The 22,694-nt window shown below is 39.6% G+C and overlaps 1 protein-coding gene across 1 annotated transcript in view; it reads right to left on the reverse strand.

Moving 5' to 3' along the window:
* Positions 1-3,869: 3,869 nt before the first annotated feature.
* The window catches only part of LOC128989648 (potassium voltage-gated channel subfamily KQT member 1-like), a 126,345-nt gene continuing 107,520 nt past the window's right edge, over positions 3,870-22,694 (reverse strand). The window contains exon 4 of the mRNA XM_054411610.1: positions 3,870-4,033. Coding sequence (XP_054267585.1) covers positions 3,870-4,033 — 164 coding nt within the window. The remainder of the gene's footprint in view (positions 4,034-22,694) is intronic.

Below are 22,694 nucleotides of genomic sequence, written 5' to 3' on the forward strand. Positions count from 1 at the left end.
CTAGTATCACGTATGCCAGCACAGAAGAAATGGCATTCGTAAAAGACAATTCTCATTAATAAATTTCTATTAACGACTTTAAAATTACTTCTCACTTTTCCTTCTACTCTGTTTTTAATTTTAGACGGATTCATACGATAATTCATTGTTGTACACAAGAAACACAGATACACAAGGTGGGTTCGTCTATTCAGGTTATCAAGATAACTTAAGTGTTTACATGGAATATTTTGCGCGCAAAGAAGCAATCTGTTCCCACAGCAGTCTCACCACAATTTGTTTATGGCTCTATAATTGTAAGTTGTTGTAAAATGCAAACGTCCTCTTACCTAATTCTAAAAGCGAGGTTGTAAAGATTCTACTTTCGTTACTTGAAAGGCTTTGTAATTGCTGGATGGTTGGGTGAATGTATTTCCGTCTAACATGCAACAAGAGTTGTGTGAGCTTTTAGGTCTGCCTCTGTTAGTTATTTACTGACAGCACCTTATTGTGTTTCTACAATATAAGCTGAATAATCATGCTGATAAACTTTTCAATAAAAGTGTTAAGAGAAATTGGTGGTATTCCGAGAAAAACCAAAACATGATTTCGTTAAAAAAACAGTATTCGGATTGTGATGTCTAGATCAATAGGTTTAATAGGATGTTTTAAATTCATTCTGTAGTAAAGTAGGTATAACGTTTTTTATGTAGAACGTTTCAGATCTTAAACCATTAAAAGAATGATTCTAACTTCAGAGACAATAATCTTCTTATTGAAAGAAAAATTGGATATTAAAAGCTAACCATATTTTTTTATTGTTTTGTAATGATGTTATATTCTCTGATGCGGGGCCCGACGGCTACAAAACAGCATTATAAAGAATAAAAGTTAAGAAAATCTTAATAGCCTTTCAAAAATATGTATTCAACCCTTTCAATGGATATAAAGCAATATAATTTTCATATTATTTTCTTTGATAATTTTACCAAACAATAGCTTGGCTTTTGGAAACAAAAAAGGTTTTATAAAGGTTACTATGAAAATCATAGTAGCTGTATGTAAAAATTCTCCATTTATTGTAAAAGTGTGCTTAAACATTCCATTTTAAAACCAATACATGCCAAGTAGCAGACGAAGTCACCATTAATTAACACGATATTGTCATATTATCATTATTGCTAACAAGCATCGTTCTTACAAATAATAGGACCAGTGACACAGTAAAATGTGTAACCAATGTATAGCGATGAACCCCTTTCAAGAAGATATTTTGTCAAACAACCATAAAAAATTATAGCTTTAGTAGACTAGCACTGCCTAGTCTATTAGTAACACAGTCAATGTAATAAATGAACATTACGAGTGGTTGCCTAGTGAGCCGTGTAAATGTAAAATCTACTAATAAAATAGATATACCGTTTAAGATATGACTAGTAGCTTTGACTATTAATACAACAACTGTTTACAGTACAACAACTTCTGTATCCAATATGCAATGCTAGTAGCCACAATTAGACTAGATCTTTTACAATGTGATCTCCATTATATAGATCACTGCACAGTAACTACTGAAGCTATCCATCAAGTAGTCTGAACAGCTGTCTAGTAGGCCTACGACACGTGTAGCACTGGCGCTGCTATAGTACATGAACACATGTATCTAGTAGTGGTCAAGTTTTAAACGTGCAACCAATTAAATAAAAGTAATCTAATCTTTATTGTTACAATAATTGGTAAATAATCATCATACAATTATACAGTACAATTTTGTCATGAAAGCTCACAGGATATAAGGACTGAGTAAATATTGTTACTTAAATCTCTTGAAAAACATAAAATATAAATCTCTACTTATTTTTAGGTTTAAGTTTTTTTTTTACCTTCAAGATTTGTTCTGAATTTAGAGAGTGATATTAATTTAATATAATTAGAAACATATATAATAACTATACTTATACAACTTAGGAATTTCGATTGCATGTTTGTTTTTCAGCCAAAGATTTAGTCAGTCTGTTTCTGAGTGTCAATATACTTGAATGTTACTTGCCTGAATATAACTGTAAAAAGTTTCAGACAATCAGGCATCTAGTCAAAACTAAACTAATATAAGTCTTAGCCTTAACTTAGTAGTTCAGACGTAATTCTAGGTGAATGGTGTTTGTTTCTTAAAATCAATGACAACTTAAAGGAATTCATCTCTCATCATTAAATCTAAAGCGCTTCAATTATAAGTTTGTACGCAGTAAAAATATAATATTTGACTCAATCGTATATGCAAATATGACATTTTTCTGTGATTAGAAGGTTATCACAGTTCCAAATGCTACTGGATTAATTTTTATTAATTATTTAATTTAGGAAAAGAAATCGGTAGATTCCTTCAACCTTGCATTTGCCTCATAGACTACGCATCTTGTGCTAGGAAGGTCGGGCCTATCCAGCAAAGGAAGACGTGAGCTGGTGCTGGTATAGTACAAGTGTGAACTGTACTTGACAGTACTGATAAAGTAGTGGCAGGTACACGGATCCGAACCCACAACATCAGATGGGCCCGAAGTCCGTCGCTCTACCGACACACCAAAATATTTCAAGAACCTGTTAATTCAAAGAGGCAAAAAGACAAAAAGTAGAAGTTTTGAAATTAAGTTTAGTATAAAGACCAAGAGTATATTATAGCATAACATAATGTATTATTTATTTTCTTGAGTCATAATTTTGTTTTGAAACGAGTATTGTGGTACAATATTGATTTAGTTAGTATTATTATTAGGTATTGAAACTAATGAGTTATATTAGAATGCAAATTATTTGTTCGCTGTCAACAATGTGACTGGGATAACAAGTATTTTAGTATTGGATGCTTTGCATTTAAATAACACTGGCTTCAATTGAGTTTTAAATTACAATGAAGATATTTTACACATCAAAAGTTGTTTTCCCGAATTCGTACAAACGTATAAAATTACATCTGTAACATGAATACATTTACGAATCCATTTTGTCACCAACATTTTACCCTTTGGACATTTTTTCCCAGTAATATTGGTGCATCATGGAATTATTTTTTTTCATCCGATCAACAATTGTATAGGCCTAAATCAAAAACTTACTATACAGTATACAGGGCGTTTATAAAAGAATCATCATGTTTTAAAACATTTTATTTACGTTAATGTTAAACAAATACGGATATAAAATATATAAACATAAAGTAGAACTCTTAAATTTTTCATAGATACCCCTACAAGAGCGTGTCGGCTATTGGCCGTGGAGCAAGTTTCCAATCTATGCTGTAAATTGTCAAAAACACCAGCTAGCATCGCAAGGTTGATTGATTCTACGGTATTGCGATTTCATCCACAGAGCTCTTGAAGCGTTTGAGGCATTGACGGTACATGAACTTTGCCTTTGTCTTTTACATAGCCTTGTGGAAAAAATCACATACTGTAATATCAGGAGATCTTCTGCCAATCCACCTCTGAGGTAGCTTCTCATTGAAGTTACGAACATAGATATTAAGGAGGAGGATGAGGCAGAGTTCTCAAACTAGCAATACCACCTTAAAATGCTTTTGTATATAGGAGGGGTCTGTCTAAAATGCCTCCCAAACTCACACTGGACGGTTATTAAAGATAAACTTGAGTCATAATGAAAAACACAAAATGTTTTTTCTTGAATTGTAATCATTTTGAAAATTATGCAAACACGTCCAAGAAAAAAACCAAGACTGATTATTGAACAGCATAAAACATGGAAACATGCTTTTTAAGCTCATGTTTCAAATATTAATGTGGGACATGAATTGGGTGAGGTACAAACCATTAAAACCTGATGATTCTTTTATAAACGCCCTGTATTTAAGGCATAATGAAAGTAGCTTATGTTACTCACACAGAGAAGTGGTAGATGAAGCATTTCCACCCCGTAGGCCTCTCTAGGAAGTTGTACACTTTGCCTTGGAAGGTCGCCTTGCCAGCGCGGCGATGCTCCTTACCGAGGTAGCGGTTGTGGAAAAACTCTCTCTCCTGCAGCAACGTCCGCGGGTCTAAACCTGCAAGATCAGTGGCAATCGTTAAACTTTATACTACAAGACTTTGTATTCTGCAGGTAGACTCGTAAACCGTTATTGTGTTGAGCAAGCTGATGTTGGCTGGACTCTACGAAGATGGTACAGTTTAGGGCAAATGATGAACGAAGAGATTTCAGCATTTAATTTTTACCGTGTAAATATTAAGTTTCAAGTTGGGAAAACAACAAAACAAGAAAACAAGCAGAAAAGGTTATAATGCGCTCATGGTATATAAAATCGAATGTATGTTTGTTTGTATGTTTTTTGTTTGTTTGTCCTTTATGGACTCCGAAACCGCTCGACAGATTGAATAAAACTTTCAGGCATTATTAAGCATTATTCAAGGATAGTTTGTGTGAAGTTTGGTGCAAATCCGTCAAAAGGACTCCGCCCCAGTAGCTCTGGAGTTTCCCATGTTAACCTTATGAGTACTCATATTTAAATGGAATTAAATAATCTTAACAGCTGGTTCAACTAAACAATTTGATTCTGTGATGTTCAATAGCATTAAAAAGTTAATAGGTGTACCAACAGGGTGCAGCACTATTATTTTTTTTTATTTATGACAACAGCTAATTTGCAACCAAAAGGTGAGTGAGCGTAGCAAACGAACTTCATCCTGGAGGCAAGTTAGCGTAGCGAACGAGCTAACCTGAAGGTATGTGAGTGCAGCGAACGAGCTCCAACCTTAAGGTGAGTGAGCGTAACGAACGAACTTCAACCAGGACATGATTGAGCCATGCGAACTAGCTCATCTTGAAAATGAACGAGCATTTGACATAAAACCACATTAGGACAGGACGACGTCTGTCGGGCCAGCTAGTATAGTATATAGAAACATACTAAAAGCTCTCGCACTTTTAGGCTTTGAAATGTATTTGGAAATTATGTTTAATATATGGCTGTATACAGAATCATTTTAATTATCTGAAAGTTGTAATGTGGGAAACTATAGATAAGGAACGATAAATAGCAACGGTTACACGCAGGATATCAATGTCAAAAAAACGACCAACAGGATTTTAAGTTAAATACCAATGTGGGACAACAAATTTATGGGGTTCCCCATTTTATATTTGTGGTGCACCGGTGCACGATACAAAGAATAGTGTTATAGTGTAACATAATAACAGGTAATATAGATGGTAAGTTTTCAATTGACAAATTTTACAAGTAGGTTGCCATTGGGGAAATTTAAACCCTATAAAAATATTGAACTTTATTGCACTGTGTCAAGAATTAGGGTTCATTGTTGAATTTTACAGTGATAAATGTTAAATTCCAATAGCAAACATTGAATTTTACCGCTTTACATATATGATATCAGTATAAAACATAACTCTTTATGGTTTTCCAGGCCATAAATCAGAGGATAACATAAAACTTTACTGGTTATTGTTGAACATCGTGCTTTGAGGTTAGCTTAATGTTCTATCGCAGGGTAAAATCCAACTACATAATGGTGCATGACTGATGGGAAAACACACTTTATAGTGTAACGATTACAGAAACAATGGTTTATGATTTTCCACTTTTAATGTAATATATCAGTAGGAAACATACCACTTCTTGATGACTTATACAATCATGAACGTTACTTAAAATTGTTGATTCAAAATATCAAGTAAAGATTTTATTTTGAAGTCCAGCATTCCTACATTCTTGCTATAATTTAGAAAGAGTCTATATAAACTTTCTTCCCGTATTCAAATTTAATGTCATATTTACAATCTCCCTTTTCCAATAAGGCTCCCTAGTAAATAATTATAAAGAGAAAATCCTATTATTTATGGGGTTAACGCGTTGTAGAAGTTTCGTTCATATATATGTTTACACTGATGCAGGTTTGAATTAGATCTAAAACTTGGGTTTTATTCTAGTAACATAATTAACCTTTGTGTTTAGACCCAAGCTTCGGTGGGACGCATTAACCTTCATGCATCATCTTTAGGGCATTGACCTTCATTGGTCTTTGCTGCGGTGAAATAAACTATGAATATATGTACCAATGGCTGATAGGGTAAGTAAAGAAAATGTCTGCGTGTGTCTTCGCCGAGATATATCAAAGCTAAAATCTATTGATGAACTAACTATTAATCCCACCGAAAATATATTTTAATGTGGTACAAAACATTTAGGAATCTAAAACTGAAGTAATCATACGATCTTTGGTATTTTACTCCCGTAAAATCTAATTCAACTAGACTTTGAATTCGTTTAATATGAATCAATGTGGATGTGTTGACGTGATAATCGCAAAATTTCAGTAGATGAGCTCACCAGCGGTAAGTTTCTTGGGTTCTCTAAAGTGTAGATGTAAACCAGACTATGACTTGAAGTTATCAAAATATATGCTAAGTTTATGCGTAATTAATTATGCTGTAACTTAAAAGAAATATTTAATCTCAATCGTAGACAAAAACAAATATTTATTACTTCAAACCAAAATTATCATATATCAAACTCGTTTTGTTTACAATATGAGTTGAAAATTTTAAGTCTGATTCAATCAAACCCAAAGGACGCATATAAATGTAATGCATATACTGACCACAAATTAAAAAAAAACATACATTTAATAGAATCGTGTTTTTAGTAAGTGCGTATAGCTCCGTAGAATGTGTGTACGCCAAAAGGCTCCTAGCCGATTACTGTCATAATTTGTGAACAAAATGACACAAACTTATCCGATGCCAATAGTCATTGCCAGATGACTGAGGGTTATGGAAAACCGTTTTACTGTGAGGTATTCTGTGAGAAGTCTGGGAGCCCACCAAAAATACAATTCCTTCTGAAATGAACATTTTCACGGCCATTTTAACGCCTTGGATTATTTATTGTTAGGGTCATAACCTTCAGTTGCAACGAATATCGGCATCGGATATGATTCTTGTTATCAGAAAACGCATCAATGACCTTATCTCGCACGCGGCAGGAGATTCAATAATTTAAAAAAATTTTTAAACACACAGTGAAGCGTACATGTAAGCTACACAGCTGCACATGACCTCATTATTTTCAGAAATGATCCAGTCACCCTACGGCGAGGAGCCTCGAGCGCATGGTGGAAGTCGAGCGTACAGGCAAACTACGAAGCTTTCCGGAAAACTGCTCTTGCTTTAAAATCGACCTTTGTATGTAATATAGTTAAAATCGAATCATCAAGGCCCATGATATTCCTAAAACGAGAGAAATAATCAGACATAATGCTTTAGACACAAAATCAGTTTAAAAGTAAGTATACTGCTAAAAATATTGGGTTTCTTCCTACTCCAACTCCAAGTAAAGCAAACGTTACTTAAACATGTTTATAGAATATAGTAAAATATTATTTACCTACATTGGTTTTCCCGCGGATAACCCACATCGATAGATGTCAGCTGTTCCACCTTCGTCAAAGAGTTCGCTCTCCTCTGCCGCATGACCACGGGTATTTGCGTAGGTAGAAGAATCATGCTTATTTTTTTCCTCGTCACGAAATTTATGTCCCGCATTTTAACAACTTAAAATAAACTAAATATAGCTTTGAAATATTTCACAATTCGATCACGCGTACAACCGGTATAAACTGAACTATTGAGCGTAGTGATACTATTTAGCATTATCTTTCTGATATTCTATATCTCTGACTTCGCACTTAGATCAAGACATGTGTTTATACTTGTCATGTCTTGATGAGTCCTTCAACACTAAAAGCTTTAGAAAATTTGACGGCCCATGAGATAGATAAGATAGATTTGAGAGGTTTAATGTGATTATTATAATTAAACTCAAAGTGTAAGAATATTTTTAGCGTGTTTGGTTTTGAAATTATAAATTATTCAGAGGTGTAGTGAAGGCCCTTTAGGCTTTCTTTTAATCTATTCCCACTATCTACAATTGTCATTTAATAATAATAGCAAGACAAGAAATTAACTATGTTTGTATAAAATTAACCGAATTATAACATAGATGGCACATGTTGGCTCAACACAGCCAGTAGCTACGGAACCACAAACAACGATAAGACTTGAGACTGAACCATATTTATACTGTATGGGATAAAAAAGAGTTTGATATACCAAGATTCGAAGCCCATACCACAGACAAGGGAAACAAACTTTTGTTTCCTTAGTCAATGCCCATACTAACCATATCAGTAAATTATGTTATACGGGATCATATGGTGAAAAAAAAAACTTTTTTTATATAAAAGCGTAGTTAGCAATCTACTGAATGTAGCACAAATACCGACTCTTTTATTAAGATATTTAACAAGGACAGTAATTATAATGTCAAAGTTTGACAGAAACTAAATGCGTTAATCGTGTACAGCGTAAATATTGAATGTCGCCGTTTAATATCAACTCTTTCGATAGAAAATTCCAATTTTATATATGCCTACTGAGTGCCTATCTCATGAGACCTTGATTATTTGAATGGTTTCACTTCTTCTAAATATATCCTACGTTTTCTATTACGCGTATCAAATCGTATTTATTAGATTAAACTTATAAAAATATGGAATCCGGTTCCAAAATACTGAATTATTTTAATTTTTAACCTATTGGTAGTTTAACCGTTACGGAAGAGGTGGTTCCATTGTCAATAAAATATATCACCAAACCCATAGCATAGTGCTCAAAAGCCATTATCATCACGAAATGTATTATGCATTCAATCTATTAAATTCTACATTGTATTTAGAGAAACGCTGTTTTAGATCAATTTTTGTATGGATATAAGTTTAATTTTTACTGTTTAGTTTACATTTTGTGTTTAGGCTACAATGACTACATCAAGTTGACAGACAGCTGCATTCTAGCGGATTGCGACTGAAGCTGCAGCTTACAGAATCTTCCACATTAGCAGCACCTGTTTTGCACAGCCAACAATGTCGATAACTATCAAATGCGACAGCTGTTCATCTTGTCTTTCTGTAAAGTTATTTGTTTATTTAACACGTATAACGACAGGATAATCACTTTCTTATATTTTGGGGTATGTAAGCTCGTTCTCCACACACATGGCGTTTATTTTGCGGATGATCTTCAAATTTCTTAAAAATATTCTAAAATCTGATGGACCAGCTGTATAAATATACTGTATTGTGTTAAATGAACATGAACTATGGATTTATTTTTCTAAACCATAATAGCCATTGTCATAGCTGAAGTAATTAATGCTGGCCTAGTAATGAGGAAGTTGCCAGATAAATCGTGAAAATATCAGTAGTGTTTTGATGATTTGAATCTGGAACCAGAGCTTATTTTTCATTCATTCAGCAATAATCATTCACTTTCCTTCGCCTTAAAGTTCGTAACTTATATTGTGATCGTCATATAAATCCAACATATTCTACCTGTCTATTTTAATGTAACACCAGTTAATGAAGATAAACTGATAAAGGTGGACTAAATACTATGACATAGTACTACGATGGTACAGGTCCATAGGATGAGATAGATTTGAAATATTTTGCTAAACACCCTTTGTACATTTTAAATAAACAATGTCAATGTTATTCCATATTTAATAAGGATAGCTATATTCTGGATCGATACAAAAGTCTTAAGAACAACTCTTATAGAAAAACACATTTTCAAGCATTTGATAAATTTGTTTTTGGTTTAATTTCAAATTTCGATACATATTTTGATAAATTGCTGCCAAGGCCAAACACAACAGGTTAAAACAACATAGCTCACCGTTTAAAATTTGAAAAAAATCCTGAGGTCCTATCACAGGACTAAATAAACCAAAACCTCAGATCCTGCGGGAGATTTCCTATTTATGTGTGGCTTTAACCAATTTTGTGATCCCCAAATGTATGTACTGTAATATCTTACCCACAAATCCTAATATTTGAGATACCTCAAATGTATTTACTTATAATTTCTTCTTCTTTTGCATTATAACATTTCAGGTGAACTAACCTATTTTTGACAGGACTGTATAAACCTACGCTTAGTGTTAAATGTTTTTTGAAAGCAAAACAAATTACATCTCAATAATAATAGACAAAAGTGTAAAGAGCAGCCGCCTTCCAGGATTCAATTATCAACCTTAGGATTAAAGGTGGATCCAATTTGGGCTTTAGTGTCGATTACGTATTCAAACATTTCATTTTATGCCCATTAAATCCAAGTAAATATGTTATTACGAATACGCCATAAATTCTTGAATCAATCATGTACATCATCAGGTATTGATGACCAGGTAACAGTCAGGAAACACCAAGTATTGACAATCCTCGACAGGACTCAAAGTAACTGTTCCTCGTAGCTGACGAGCATCGTATAGACGGGGACAGTAGAGACGGTAAGTTGCTGGCTGCAAGTACTGTCCATTACGTCACTTGCCGTATGTTTTCCTATACACTGGGTAAGTACTGGCGGCAAGTGTCAATGAAAGAACTTACAGCCAGTCTACTATGAGGACGCGAGTTAATAGTGTTGACAATTAAATTAAATTTTGTTGAGCATGTCTGATTGTGATGAAGAATTTTGTCTGCATAGTTATTTTTTTCAAAATTAAGAAGTATGTTCCACAATACTTCGTAGTTTAGAAAAAATCTCTAAAAACCCAGTAATGTAATCACAGCTCTATTTAATTAAACAAAAATCTCAGCAAGGCCCTTGTCTGACATTTTAACCAATCTCACTGTTACTTCTATAAATATGATCAACTCTTATTTCACTTGCCACTCTGCTCTACTGGCGGCAAGTGTATGGCAAGTACACGTTTTGACAGGGAAAGTTCTGGCCACCAGTGGTCACGTGACCCTCTACTTGCCACGGCCAGGCCAGTAAAATCAAACATGTTTCAGTTTTCTTGCCGCCAGCAAATACTTGACGCTGGAAAGGAAAGTACCCCTATACACAAGGTAAGTATGCAGTAAGTGCAACTGGCAAGTACTTGCAGCCAGCAACTTGCCGTCTCTACTGTCCCCGCCTATACGCTGCTATTCTAAGAGCAAGTGCAAGTGCAATGTCACAACATGTATCCTGCACCAGATCAATATGTAAGGGGATTATGTGGGATCCGCCGGCTTAGGCTAGGTCTGAAGTGGCAGCGTTTGGTAGCACCTGAAGCCCCTCAGAGCCCCCCTTACATTCTGCTCCCTCTAGTCCCCCTTACATTCTGCCCCCTCTAGCCCCCCACACCATACAACTCTCCATGTTGGTCACTCCTTGTGATTTAACAATAAGGTGTCGGAACGGATTGGTAAATTTATTTAAAATGTACAAAAACTGAATTATTTAAAATCATACAGTCATTAGAGCATAAAAGTCCTGTGCACGTACTACTGACAACCCTTGTTTACTTTTTTAAGATTAGTTAATATCGGAACCAATTTAAAAGAGCTGCAAATTTGGTCAAGATAAACAATTTAAGATAAACAATCTTCATTACGATTGGCATAAGTTAAGTTTTCATTATTAAATAATTTAAATTTCACCTTTCTCTCACTAACTTGCAGTTTTATACAAGACTTTGAGACAATATTATTGATAACATGCATGACTGAAGATCTACAATATTATACATTTGACCAAAATTGGAACTTTGTATAACCCGTTTAAATATTTTGGAACTGGGACGATGTAAACAGGGTAGGACTATAGCAATCAACGATAGTGGCTGAGATTGTTTTCATTCAAATATACGAGTAGAACCTCATCTTTCGAAATGATCTGAAAATGCATAGTGTTAAACTAAAAGCGGGTAAGAGCTATGGAGTAACAGTATTTACCTAAGACCGTTTTTTGAAGTAGCCGTTTCAGTTCAGTTCTTAAAATTGAAAAGTTTCATATGACAGCTTGTTTACTTACTGTTCAGCATTGTTTTTCTTAACAAAACTACGAACGGACCAATGAATTCCAAGGATTAAGGGATAATAGAGCAAGAGCCCATGACTGCCAGACCTTCGTCATTTTATAAAAGCTGAAAGTTTCTCAGCAAATGCTCCCAGTCCAGTTAAGAATGATCGGCAACTATGACATTTGGATTTTGGTTACTTTTGTAACAAAAAGGCAACAAAGGTCTGAAATTTGCAAATAACCATCGTTATAGTATAAAGCTTGGTTCTTTCATATTTTCTTCAGAGGAATGTTAGAAATCATTTCCCCCATTGCCAGACACTTTGTGCGGTTTAAACCCTCTGCCAGACACCCTTAAAAACTAGGTATGACGAAGATTAATTTTCGTCATTTTATAAAAGCTGAGATTGATATATGTTATTTGGGGAGCTATCAAAAGACGTTTTCCCAAAAGCCAGACACTTTCGTTGGTAACTTCATCTAGCCAGACACTTAAAAGTCTGCCGTAATAAGCTTAACTGTACCTGCAAACGGTGAATTCAGTTCCAGCTTGGAACAGGTTTCTGTGCCAAATATAAACGGTGAAATCTCAACTTATTTCTAATCGTAATCGCGTTAATTTATATCATAGTATAAAAGCTGAATTTGACATATGTTACTTGGGAAGCTATGAAGAGACATTTCCTCAAGAGCCAGACACTTTCGTTGGTTATTTTATCTTGCCAGACACTTTAAAAGACTGTAGTAGTATAATAGGTACAGTAGTTACAAGCAGTGACTTCAGTTCCAGTATAGAACTGGGTTCTTCGCCAAATGTAACAGGATGAAATCACAACTTATTTCTAATCGTAATTGCGTTAATTTACATAATAGTATAAAAGCTGAATTTAATATATGTTATTTGGGAAGCTATGAAGAGACATTTTCTCAAGAGCCAGACACTTTCGTTGGTTATTTCATACGGCCAGACACTTTAAAAGTCTGTTTTAATATAATAGGTAGTTGTGGGCTTAACTGTTACATACGAACAGTGACTTCTGTTACAGTTTGGAATGGTTTTCTGTGCCCAATGTTTTAGAACATAATTATATATTTTCAAAACACTGCAGGAATAAACAAACAATTAAATGCAAATATAACGTATGTTTACATCAAACATATGGTTTATTATAAAAACAGACTGTGAAGAAGAAAGTAAGTAATTTAACCGTTTACATTTGGCACAGAAACCTGTTCCAAGCTGGAACTGAATTCACTGTTTGCAGGTACAGTTAAGCTTATTACGGCAGACTTTTAAGTGTCTGGCTAGATGAAGTTACCAACGAAAGTGTCTGGCTTTTGGGAAAACGTCTTTTGATAGCTCCCCAAATAACATATATCAATCTCAGCTTTTATAAAATGACGAAAATTAATCTTCGTCATACCTAGTTTTTAAGGGTGTCTGGCAGAGGGTTTAAACCGCACAAAGTGTCTGGCAATGGGGGAAATGATTTCTAACATTCCTCTGAAGAAAATATGAAAGAACCAAGCTTTATACTATAACGATGGTTATTTGCAAATTTCAGACCTTTGTTGCCTTTTTGTTACAAAAGTAACCAAAATCCAAATGTCATAGTTGCCGATCATTCTTAACTGAACTGGGAGCATTTGCTGAGAAACTTTCAGCTTTTATAAAATGACGAAGGTCTGGCAGTCGTGGGCTCTTGGGCTATAAGAAGTAAATTTATAATACTGTACTTTGAACATCAACTAATCAGCTGTAAGACTAATTTAATTGTTATGACTAATAAGTGGTGCAATTCGAGGTTGGTACAATGATGAGTCGTGGCATCACTGTCAGTGGTAATAAAAGGTTATTAACAAAAACATTACCCCTCCTAGAAGTTATGAGTAATGATTGTTAGTTATTTAAAAACAGTCGTAGGTAAAGTAGTGTACACAACTGGTGTAAATAGTCTTAACGACACTAACTTTACGTGGTAGTTGCGTAAACTACTGCAAATTACGCGTAAAAAATTGAACTTAAATGAGACATGAACATCTGTTTATAACTATACAACTTAAGTATTTCACATGGTATTATAAAGTTTATTTACAAAACAACCCCCTTTCTAATCATCCTACAAGCTTTATTAGTATGTTCAATGTTTTTGTTCAATAACTGAAGCTACTGCATTTAAAACTATATAAATGTAAAATTATCATATTTCTGATACATACTACTGTAATTTCAACATATTATTGTATTATTTACCTCTGATACAGTCGATAGTAGCGCGGAATGGCTTCCCCATGCCACTGTCTGTCGGCGAGCGAACATCACTGAGGTAGAGAGAAGACCAACCCCTACAAGTGACCCTCAGCTATCTAACCATCTCACCATAGCTCAGTCTGTCGGAGAGTGAGCATCAATGGGGTATAGAGAAGACCAACCCCTACAAGTGACCCTCAGCTATCTAACCATCTCACCAAAGCTCACTCTGTCGGAGAGTGAGCATCAATAGGGTATAGAGAAGACCAACCTCTACAAGTGACCCTCAGCTATCTAACCATCTCACCATGGCTCACTCTGTCGAAGAGTGAGCATCAATAGGGTATAGAGACGACCAAGCTCTACAAGTGACCCTCAGCTATCTAACCATCTCACCATGGCTCACTCTGTCGGAGAGTGAGCATCAATAGGGTATAGAGAAGACCAACCTCTACAAGTGACCCTCAGCTATCTAACCATCTCACCATGGCTCACTCTGTCGGAGAGTGAGCATCAATGGGGTAGAGAGAAGACCAACCCCTACAAGTGACCCTCAGCTATCTAACCATCTCAACATGGCTCACTCTGTCGAAGAGTGAGCATCAATAGGGTATAGAGACGACCAAGCTCTACAAGTGACCCTCAGCTATCTAACCATCTCACCATGGCTCACTCTGTCGGAGAGTGAGCATCAATAGGGTATAGAGAAGACCAACCTCTACAAGTGACCCTCAGCTATCTAACCATCTCACCATGGCTCACTCTGTCGGAGAGTGAGCATCAATGGGGTAGAGAGAAGACCAACCCCTACAAGTGACCCTCAGCTATCTAAAAATCTCACCATGGCTCACTCTGTCGGAGAGTGAGCATCAATGGGGTAGAGAGAAGACCAACCCCTACAAGTGACCCTCAGCTATCTAAAAATCTCACCATGGCTCACTCTGTCGGAGAGTGAGCATCACTGGGGTATAGAGAAGACCAACCCCTACAAGTGACCCTCAGCTATCTAACCATCTGACCATAGCTCATTCTGTCGGAGAGTGAGCATCAACGGGGTATAGAGAAGACCAACCTCTACAAGTGACCCTCAGCTATCTAACCATCTCACCAAAGCTCACTCTGTCGGAGAGTGAGCATCAATAGGGTATAGAGAAGACCAACCTCTACAAGTGACCCTCAGCTATCTAACCATCTCACCATGGCTCACTCTGTCGGAGAGTGAGTATCAATGAGGTATAGAGAAGACCAACCCCTACAAGTGACCCTCAGCTGTCTAACCATCTCAACATGGCTCACTCTGTCGGAGAGTGAGCATCAATGGGGTATAGAGAAGACCAACCTCTACAAGTGACCCTCAGCTATCTAACCATCTCACCATGGCTCACTCTGTCGAAGAGTGAGCATCAATGGGGTATAGAGAAGACCAAGCTCTACAAGTGACCCTCAGCTATCTAACCATCTCACCATGGCTCACTCTGTCGGAGAGTGAGCATCAATGGGGTATAGAGAAGACCAACCCCTACAAGTGACCCTCAGCTATCTAACCATCTCAACATGGCTCACTCTGTCGGAGAGTGAGCATCAATGGGGTATAGAGAAGACCAACCTCTACAAGTGACCCTCAGCTATCTAACCATCTCAACATGGCTCACTCTGTCGAAGAGTGAGCATCAATAGGGTATAGAGACGACCAAGCTCTACAAGTGACCCTCAGCTATCTAACCATCTCACCATGGCTCACTCTGTCGGAGAGTGAGCATCAATGGGGTATAGAGAAGACCAACCCCTACAAGTGACCCTCAGCTATCTAACCATCTCACCATAGCTCAGTCTGTCGGAGAGTGAGTATCAATGAGGTATAGAGAAGACCAACCCCTACAAGTGAAACTCAGCTATCTAACCATCTCGCCATGGCTCAGTCTGTCGGAGAGTGAGCATCAATGGGGTATAGAGAAGACCAACCTCTACAAGTGACCCTCAGCTATCTAACCATCTCACCATAGCTCAGTCTGTCGGAGAGTGAGCATCAATAGGGTATAGAGAAGACCAACCCCTACAAGTGACCCTCAGCTATCTAACCATCTCAACATGGCTCAGTCTGTCGGAGAATGAGCATCAATGGGGTATAGAGAAAACCAACCCCTACAAGTGACCCTCAGCTATCTAAACATCTCTCCATAGCTCAGTCTGTCGGAGAGTGAGCATCAATAGGGTATAGAGAAGACCAACCTCTACAAGTGACCCTCAGCTATCTAACAATCTCACCATAGCTCAATCCGTCGGAGAGTGAGTATCAATGAGGTATAGAGAAGACCAACCCCTACAAGTGACCCTCAGCTATCTAACCATCTCAACATGGCTCAGTCTGTCGGAGAGTGAGCATCAATGGGGTATAGAGAAAACCAACCTCTACAAGTGACCCTCAGCTATCTAACCATCTCACCATAGCTCAGTCTGTCGGAGAGTGAGTATCAATAGGGTATAGAGAAGACCAACCCCTACAAGTGACCCTCAGCTATCTAACCATCTCACCATGGCTCACTCTGTCGGAGAGTGAGCATCAATGGGGTATAGAGAAGACCAACCCCTACAAGTGACCCTCAGCTATCTAACCATCTCACCAAAGCTCACTCTGTCGAAGAGTGAGCATCAATGGAGTATAGAGAAGACCAACCCCTACAAGTGACCCTCAGACCATGGCTCACTCTGTCGGAGAGTGAGCATCAATGACGTATAGAGAAGACCAACCCCTACAAGTGACCCTCAGCTATCTAACCATCTCAACATGGCTCACTCTGTCGGAGAGTGAGCATCAATGAATAGAGAAGACCAACCCCTACCAGTGACCCTCAGCTATCTAACCATCTCACCATGGCTCACTCTGTTGGAGAGTGAGCATCAATGGGGTATAGAGAAGACCAACCCCTACAAGTGACCCTCAGCTATCTAACCATCTCAACATGGCTCACTCTGTCGGAGAGTGAGTATCAATGAGGTATAGAGAAGACCAACCCCTACAAGTGACCCTCAGCTATCTAAACATCTCAACATGGCTCACTCTGTCGGAGAGTGAGTATCAATGAGGTATAGAGAAGACCAACCCCTACAAGTGACCCTCAGCTATCTAACCATCTCAGCAAAGCTCACTCTGTCGGAGAGTGAGCATCAATGGGGTATAGAGAAGACCAACCCCTACAAGTGACCCTCAGCTATCTAACCATCTCAACATGGCTCAGTCTGTCGGAGAGTGAGCATCAATGGGGTATGGAGAAGACCAACCTCTACAAGTGACCCTCAGCTATCTAACCATCTCACCATAGCTCAGTCTGTCGGAGAGTGAGTATCAATAGGGTATAGAGAAAACCAAGCTCTACAAGTGACCCTCAGCTATCTAACCATCTCAGCAAAGCTCACTCTGTCGGAGAGTGAGCATCAATGGGGTATAGAGAAGACCAACCTCTACAAGTGACCCTCAGCTATCTAACCATCTCACCAAAGCTCACTCTGTCGGAAAGTGAGCATCAAAGGGGTATAGAGAAGACCAACCTCTACAAGTGACCCTCAGCTATCTAACTATCTCACCATGGCTCACTCTGTCGGAGAGTGAGCATCAATGGGGTATAGAGAAGACCAACCCCTACAAGTGACCCTCATCTATCTAACCATCTCACCATAGCTCAGTCTGTCGGAGAGTGAGTATCAATGAGGTATAGAGAAGACCAACCCCTACAAGTGACCCTCAGCTATCTAACCATCTCGCCATGGCTCAGTCTGTCGGAGAGTGAGCATCAATGGGGTATAGAGAAGACCAACCTCTACAAGTGACCCTCAGCTATCTAACCATCTCACCATAGCTCAGTCTGTCGGAGAGTGAGCATCAATGGGGTATAGAGAAGACCAACCTCTACAAGTGACCCTCAGCTATCTAACCATCTCAACATGGCTCAGTCTGTCGGAGAGTGAGCATCAATGGGGTATAGAGAAGACCAACCTCTACAAGTGACCCTCAGCTTTCTAACCATCTCACCATAGCTCAGTCTGTCGGAGAGTGAGTATCAATAGGGTATAGAGAAGACCAAGCTCTACAAGTGACCCTCAGCTATCTAACCATCTCACCATGGCTCAGTCTGTCGGAGAGTGAGCATCAATGGGGTATAGAGAAGACCAACCCCTACAAGTGACCCTCTGCTATCTAACCATCTCACCATAGCTCAGTCTGTCGGAGAGTGAGCATCAATAGGGTATAGAGAAGACCAACCTCTACAAGTGACCCTCAGCTATCTAACCATCTCACCATAGCTCAGTCTGTCGGAGAATGAGTATCAATGACGTATAGAGAAGACCAACCTCTACAAGTGACCCTCAGCTATCTAACCATCTCACCATGGCTCACTTTGTCGGAGAGTGAGCATCAATGGGGTATAGAGAAGACCAACCTCTACAAGTGACCCTCAGCTATCTAACCATCTCAACATGGCTCACTCTGTCGAAGAGTGAGCATCAATAGGGTATTGAGAAGACCAAGCTCTACAAGTGACCCTCAGCTATCTAACCATCTCACCATGGCTTACTCTGTCGGAGAGTGAGCATCAATGGGGTATAGAGAAGACCAACCCCTAAAAGTGACCCTCAGCTATCTAACCATCTCAACATGGCTCACTCTGTCGGAGAGTGAGCATCAATGGGGTATAGAGAAGACCAAGCTCTACAAGTGACCCTCAGCTATCTAACCATCTCACCATGGCTCACTCTGTCGGAGAGTGAGCATCAATGGGGTATAGAGAAGACCAACCTCTACAAGTGACCCTCAGCTATCTAACCATCTCACCATGGCTCACTCTGTCGGAGAGTGAGCATCAATGGGGTATAGAGAAGACCAACCCATACAAGTGACCCTCAGCTATCTAACCATCTCAACATGGCTCACTCCGTCGGAGAGTGAGCATCAATGGGGTATAGAGAAGACCAACCCCTACAAGTGACCTTCAGCTATCTAACCATCTCACCATGGCTCACTCTGTCGGAGAGTGAGCATCAATGGGGTATAGAGAAGACCAACCTCTACAAGTGACCCTCAGCTATCTAATCATCTCACCATGGCTCACTCTGTCAGAGAGTGAGCATCAATGGGGTATAGAGAAGACCAACCCCTACAAGTGACCCTCAGCTATCTAACCATCTCAACATGGCTCACTCTGTCGGAGAGTGAGCATCAATGGGGTATAGAGAAGACCAACCCCTACAAGTGACCCTTTAGCTATCTAACCATCTCAACATGGCTCACTCTGTCGGAGAGTGAGCATCAATGGGGTATAGAGAAGACCAACCCCTACAAGTGACCCTCAGCTATCTAACCATCTCACTTTGGCTCACTCTGTCGGAGAGTAAGCATCAATGGGGTATAGAGAAGACCAAGCTCTACAAGTGACCCTCAGCTATCTAACCATCTCAACATGGCTCACTCTGTCGGAGAGTGAGCATCAATGGGGTATTAAGAAGACCAACCCCTAAAAGTGACCGTCAGATATCTAACCATCTCACTATGGCTCACTCTGTCGGAGAGTGAGCATCAATGGGGTATAGAGAAGACCAAGCTCTACAAGTGACCCTCAGCTATCTAACCATCTCACCATGGCTCACTCTGTCGGAGAGTGAGCATCAATGGGGTATAGAGAAGACCAACCCCTACAAGTGACCCTCAGCTATCTAACCATCTCACCATGGCTCACTCTGTCGGAGAGTGAGTATCAATGAGGTATAGAGAAGACCAACCCCTACAAGTGACCCTTAGCTATCTAACCATTTCACCATGGCTTACTCTAACGGAGAGTGAGCATCAATGGGGTATGGAGAAGATTAACCCCTACAAGTGACCCTCAGCTATCTAACTATCTCACCATGGCTCACTCTGTCGGAGAGTGAGCATCAATGAGGTATAGAGAAGACCAACCCCTACAAGTGACCCTCAGCTATCTAACCATCTCACCATGGCTCACTCTGTCGGAGAGTGAGCAACAATGAGGTATAGAGAAGACCAACCTCTACAAGTGACCCTCAGCTATCTAACCATCTCACCATGGCTCACTCTGTCGGAGAGTGAGCATCAATTACAAGTGACCCTCAGCTATCTAACCATCTCACCATGGCTCACTCTGTCGGAGAGTGAGCATCAATGGGGTATAGAGAAGACCAACCCCTACAAGTGACCCTCAGCTATCTAACCATCTCACCATGGCTCACTCTGTCGGAGAGTGAGCATCAATGAGGTATAGAGATGACCAACCCCTACAAGTGACCCTCAGCTATCTAACCATCTCACCATGGCTCACTCTGTCGGAGAGTGAGCAGCAATTACAAGTGACCCTCAGCTATCTAACCATCTCACCATGGCTCACTCTGTCGGAGAGTGAGTATCAATGGGGTATAGAGAAGACCAACCCCTACAAGTGACCCTCAGCTATCTAACCATCTCACAAAAGCTCAATCTGTCGGAGAGTGAGCATCAATGGGATTTAGAGAAGACCAACCCCTACAAGTGACCCTTTAGCTATCAAACCATCTCACTATGGCTCACTCTGCCGGAGAGTGAGCATCAATGGGGTACAGAGAAGACCAACCCCTACAAGTGACCCTCAGCTATCTAACCATCTCACCATGGTTCACTCTGTCGGAAAGTAAGTATCAATAGGGTAGAGAGAAGACCAACCCCTACAAGTGACCCTCAGCTATCAAACCATCTCACAATGGCTCACTCTGTCGGAGAGTGAGCATCAATGGGGTATAGAGAAGACCAACCCCTACAAGTGACCCTCAGCTATCTAACCATCTCACCATGGCTCACTCTGTTGGAGAGTGAGCATCAATGGGGTAGAGAGAAGACCAACCCCTACAAGTGACCCTCAGCTATCTAACCATCTCACTATGGCTCACTCTGTCGGAGAGGGAGTATCAATGGGGTACAGAGAAGCCCAACCCCTACAAGTGACCCTCAGCTATCTAACCATCTCACCATGGCTCACTCTGTCGGAGAGTGAGTATTAATGGGGTATAGAGAAGACAACCCCTACAAGTGACCCTCAGCTATCTAACCATCTCACCATGGCTCACTCTGTCGGAGAGTGAGTATCAATGGGGTATAGAGAAGACCAACCCCTACAAGTGACCCTTAGCTATGTAACCATCTCACCATGGCTCACTATGTCGGAGAGTGAGTATTAATGGGGTATAGAGAAGACAACCCCTACAAGTGACCCTCAGCTATCTAACCATCTCACCATGGCTCACTCTGTCGGAGAGTGAGTATCAATGGGGTATAGAGAAGACCAACCCCTACAAGTGACCCTTAGCTATCTAACCATCTCACCACGGCTCACTATGTCGGAGAGTGAGTATCAATGGGGTATAAAGAAGACTAACCCCTACAAGTGACCCTCAGCTATCTAACCATCTCACCATGGCTCACTGTGTCGGAGAGTGAGCATCAATGGGGTACAGAGAAGACCAACCCCTACAAGTGACCCTCAGCTATATAACCATCTCACCATGGCTCACTCTGTCGGAGAGTGAGCATCACTGGGGTACAGAGAAGAACAACCCCTACAAGTGACCCTCAGCTATCTAACCATCTCACCATAGCTCATTCTGTCGGAGAGTGAGCATCAATGGGGTACAGAGAAGACCAACCCCTACAAGTGACCCTCAGCTATCTAACCATCTCACCATGGCTCACTCTGTCGGAGAGTGAGCATCAATGGGGTACAGAGAAGACCAACCCCTACAAGTGACCCTCAGCTATCTAACCATCTCACCATGGCTCACTCTGTCGGAGAGTGAGCATCAATGGGGTAGAGAAGACCAAGCTCTACAAGTGACCCTCAGCTATCTAACCATCTCACCATGGCTCACTCTGTCGGAGAGTGAGTATCAATGGGGTATAGAGAAGACCAACCCCTACAAGTGACTTTCAGCTATCTAACCATCTCACCATAGCTTAGTCTGTCGGAGAGTGAGTATCAATGGGGTATAGAGAAGACCAACCCCTACAAGTGACCCTTAGCTATATAACCATCTCACCATGATTCACTCTGTCGGAGAGTGAGTATCAATGGGGTACAGAGAAGACCAACCCCTACAAGTGACCCTCAGCTATCTAACCATCTCACCATGGCTCACTCTGTCGGAGAGTGAGCATCAATGGGGTAGAGAGAAGACCAACCCCTACAAGTGACCCTCAGCTATCTAAAAATCTCACCATGGCTCACTCTGTCGGAGAGTGAGCATCAATGGGGTATAGAGAAGACCAACCCCTACAAGTGACCCTCAGCTATCTAACTATCTCAACATGGCTCACTCTGTCAGAGAGTGAGCATCAATAGGGTATAGAGAAGACCAACCCCTACAAGTGACCTTCAGCTATATAACCATCTCACCATAGCTCACTCTTTAGAAAAGTGAGCATCACTGGGGTATAGAGAAGACCAACCCCTACAAGTGATCCTTAGCTCTCTAACTATTTCAACATGGCTCACTCTGTCAGAGAGTGAGCATCAATGGGGTATAGAGAAGACCAACCCCTACAAGTGACCTTCAG

The sequence above is a fragment of the Macrosteles quadrilineatus genome, unplaced genomic scaffold (genome assembly GCF_028750875.1).
Source record: "Macrosteles quadrilineatus isolate MER2022 unplaced genomic scaffold, UCM_ALF_1.0 Scaffold_3__2_contigs__length_128488019, whole genome shotgun sequence".
Classification (NCBI taxonomy): domain Eukaryota; kingdom Metazoa; phylum Arthropoda; class Insecta; order Hemiptera; family Cicadellidae; genus Macrosteles; species Macrosteles quadrilineatus.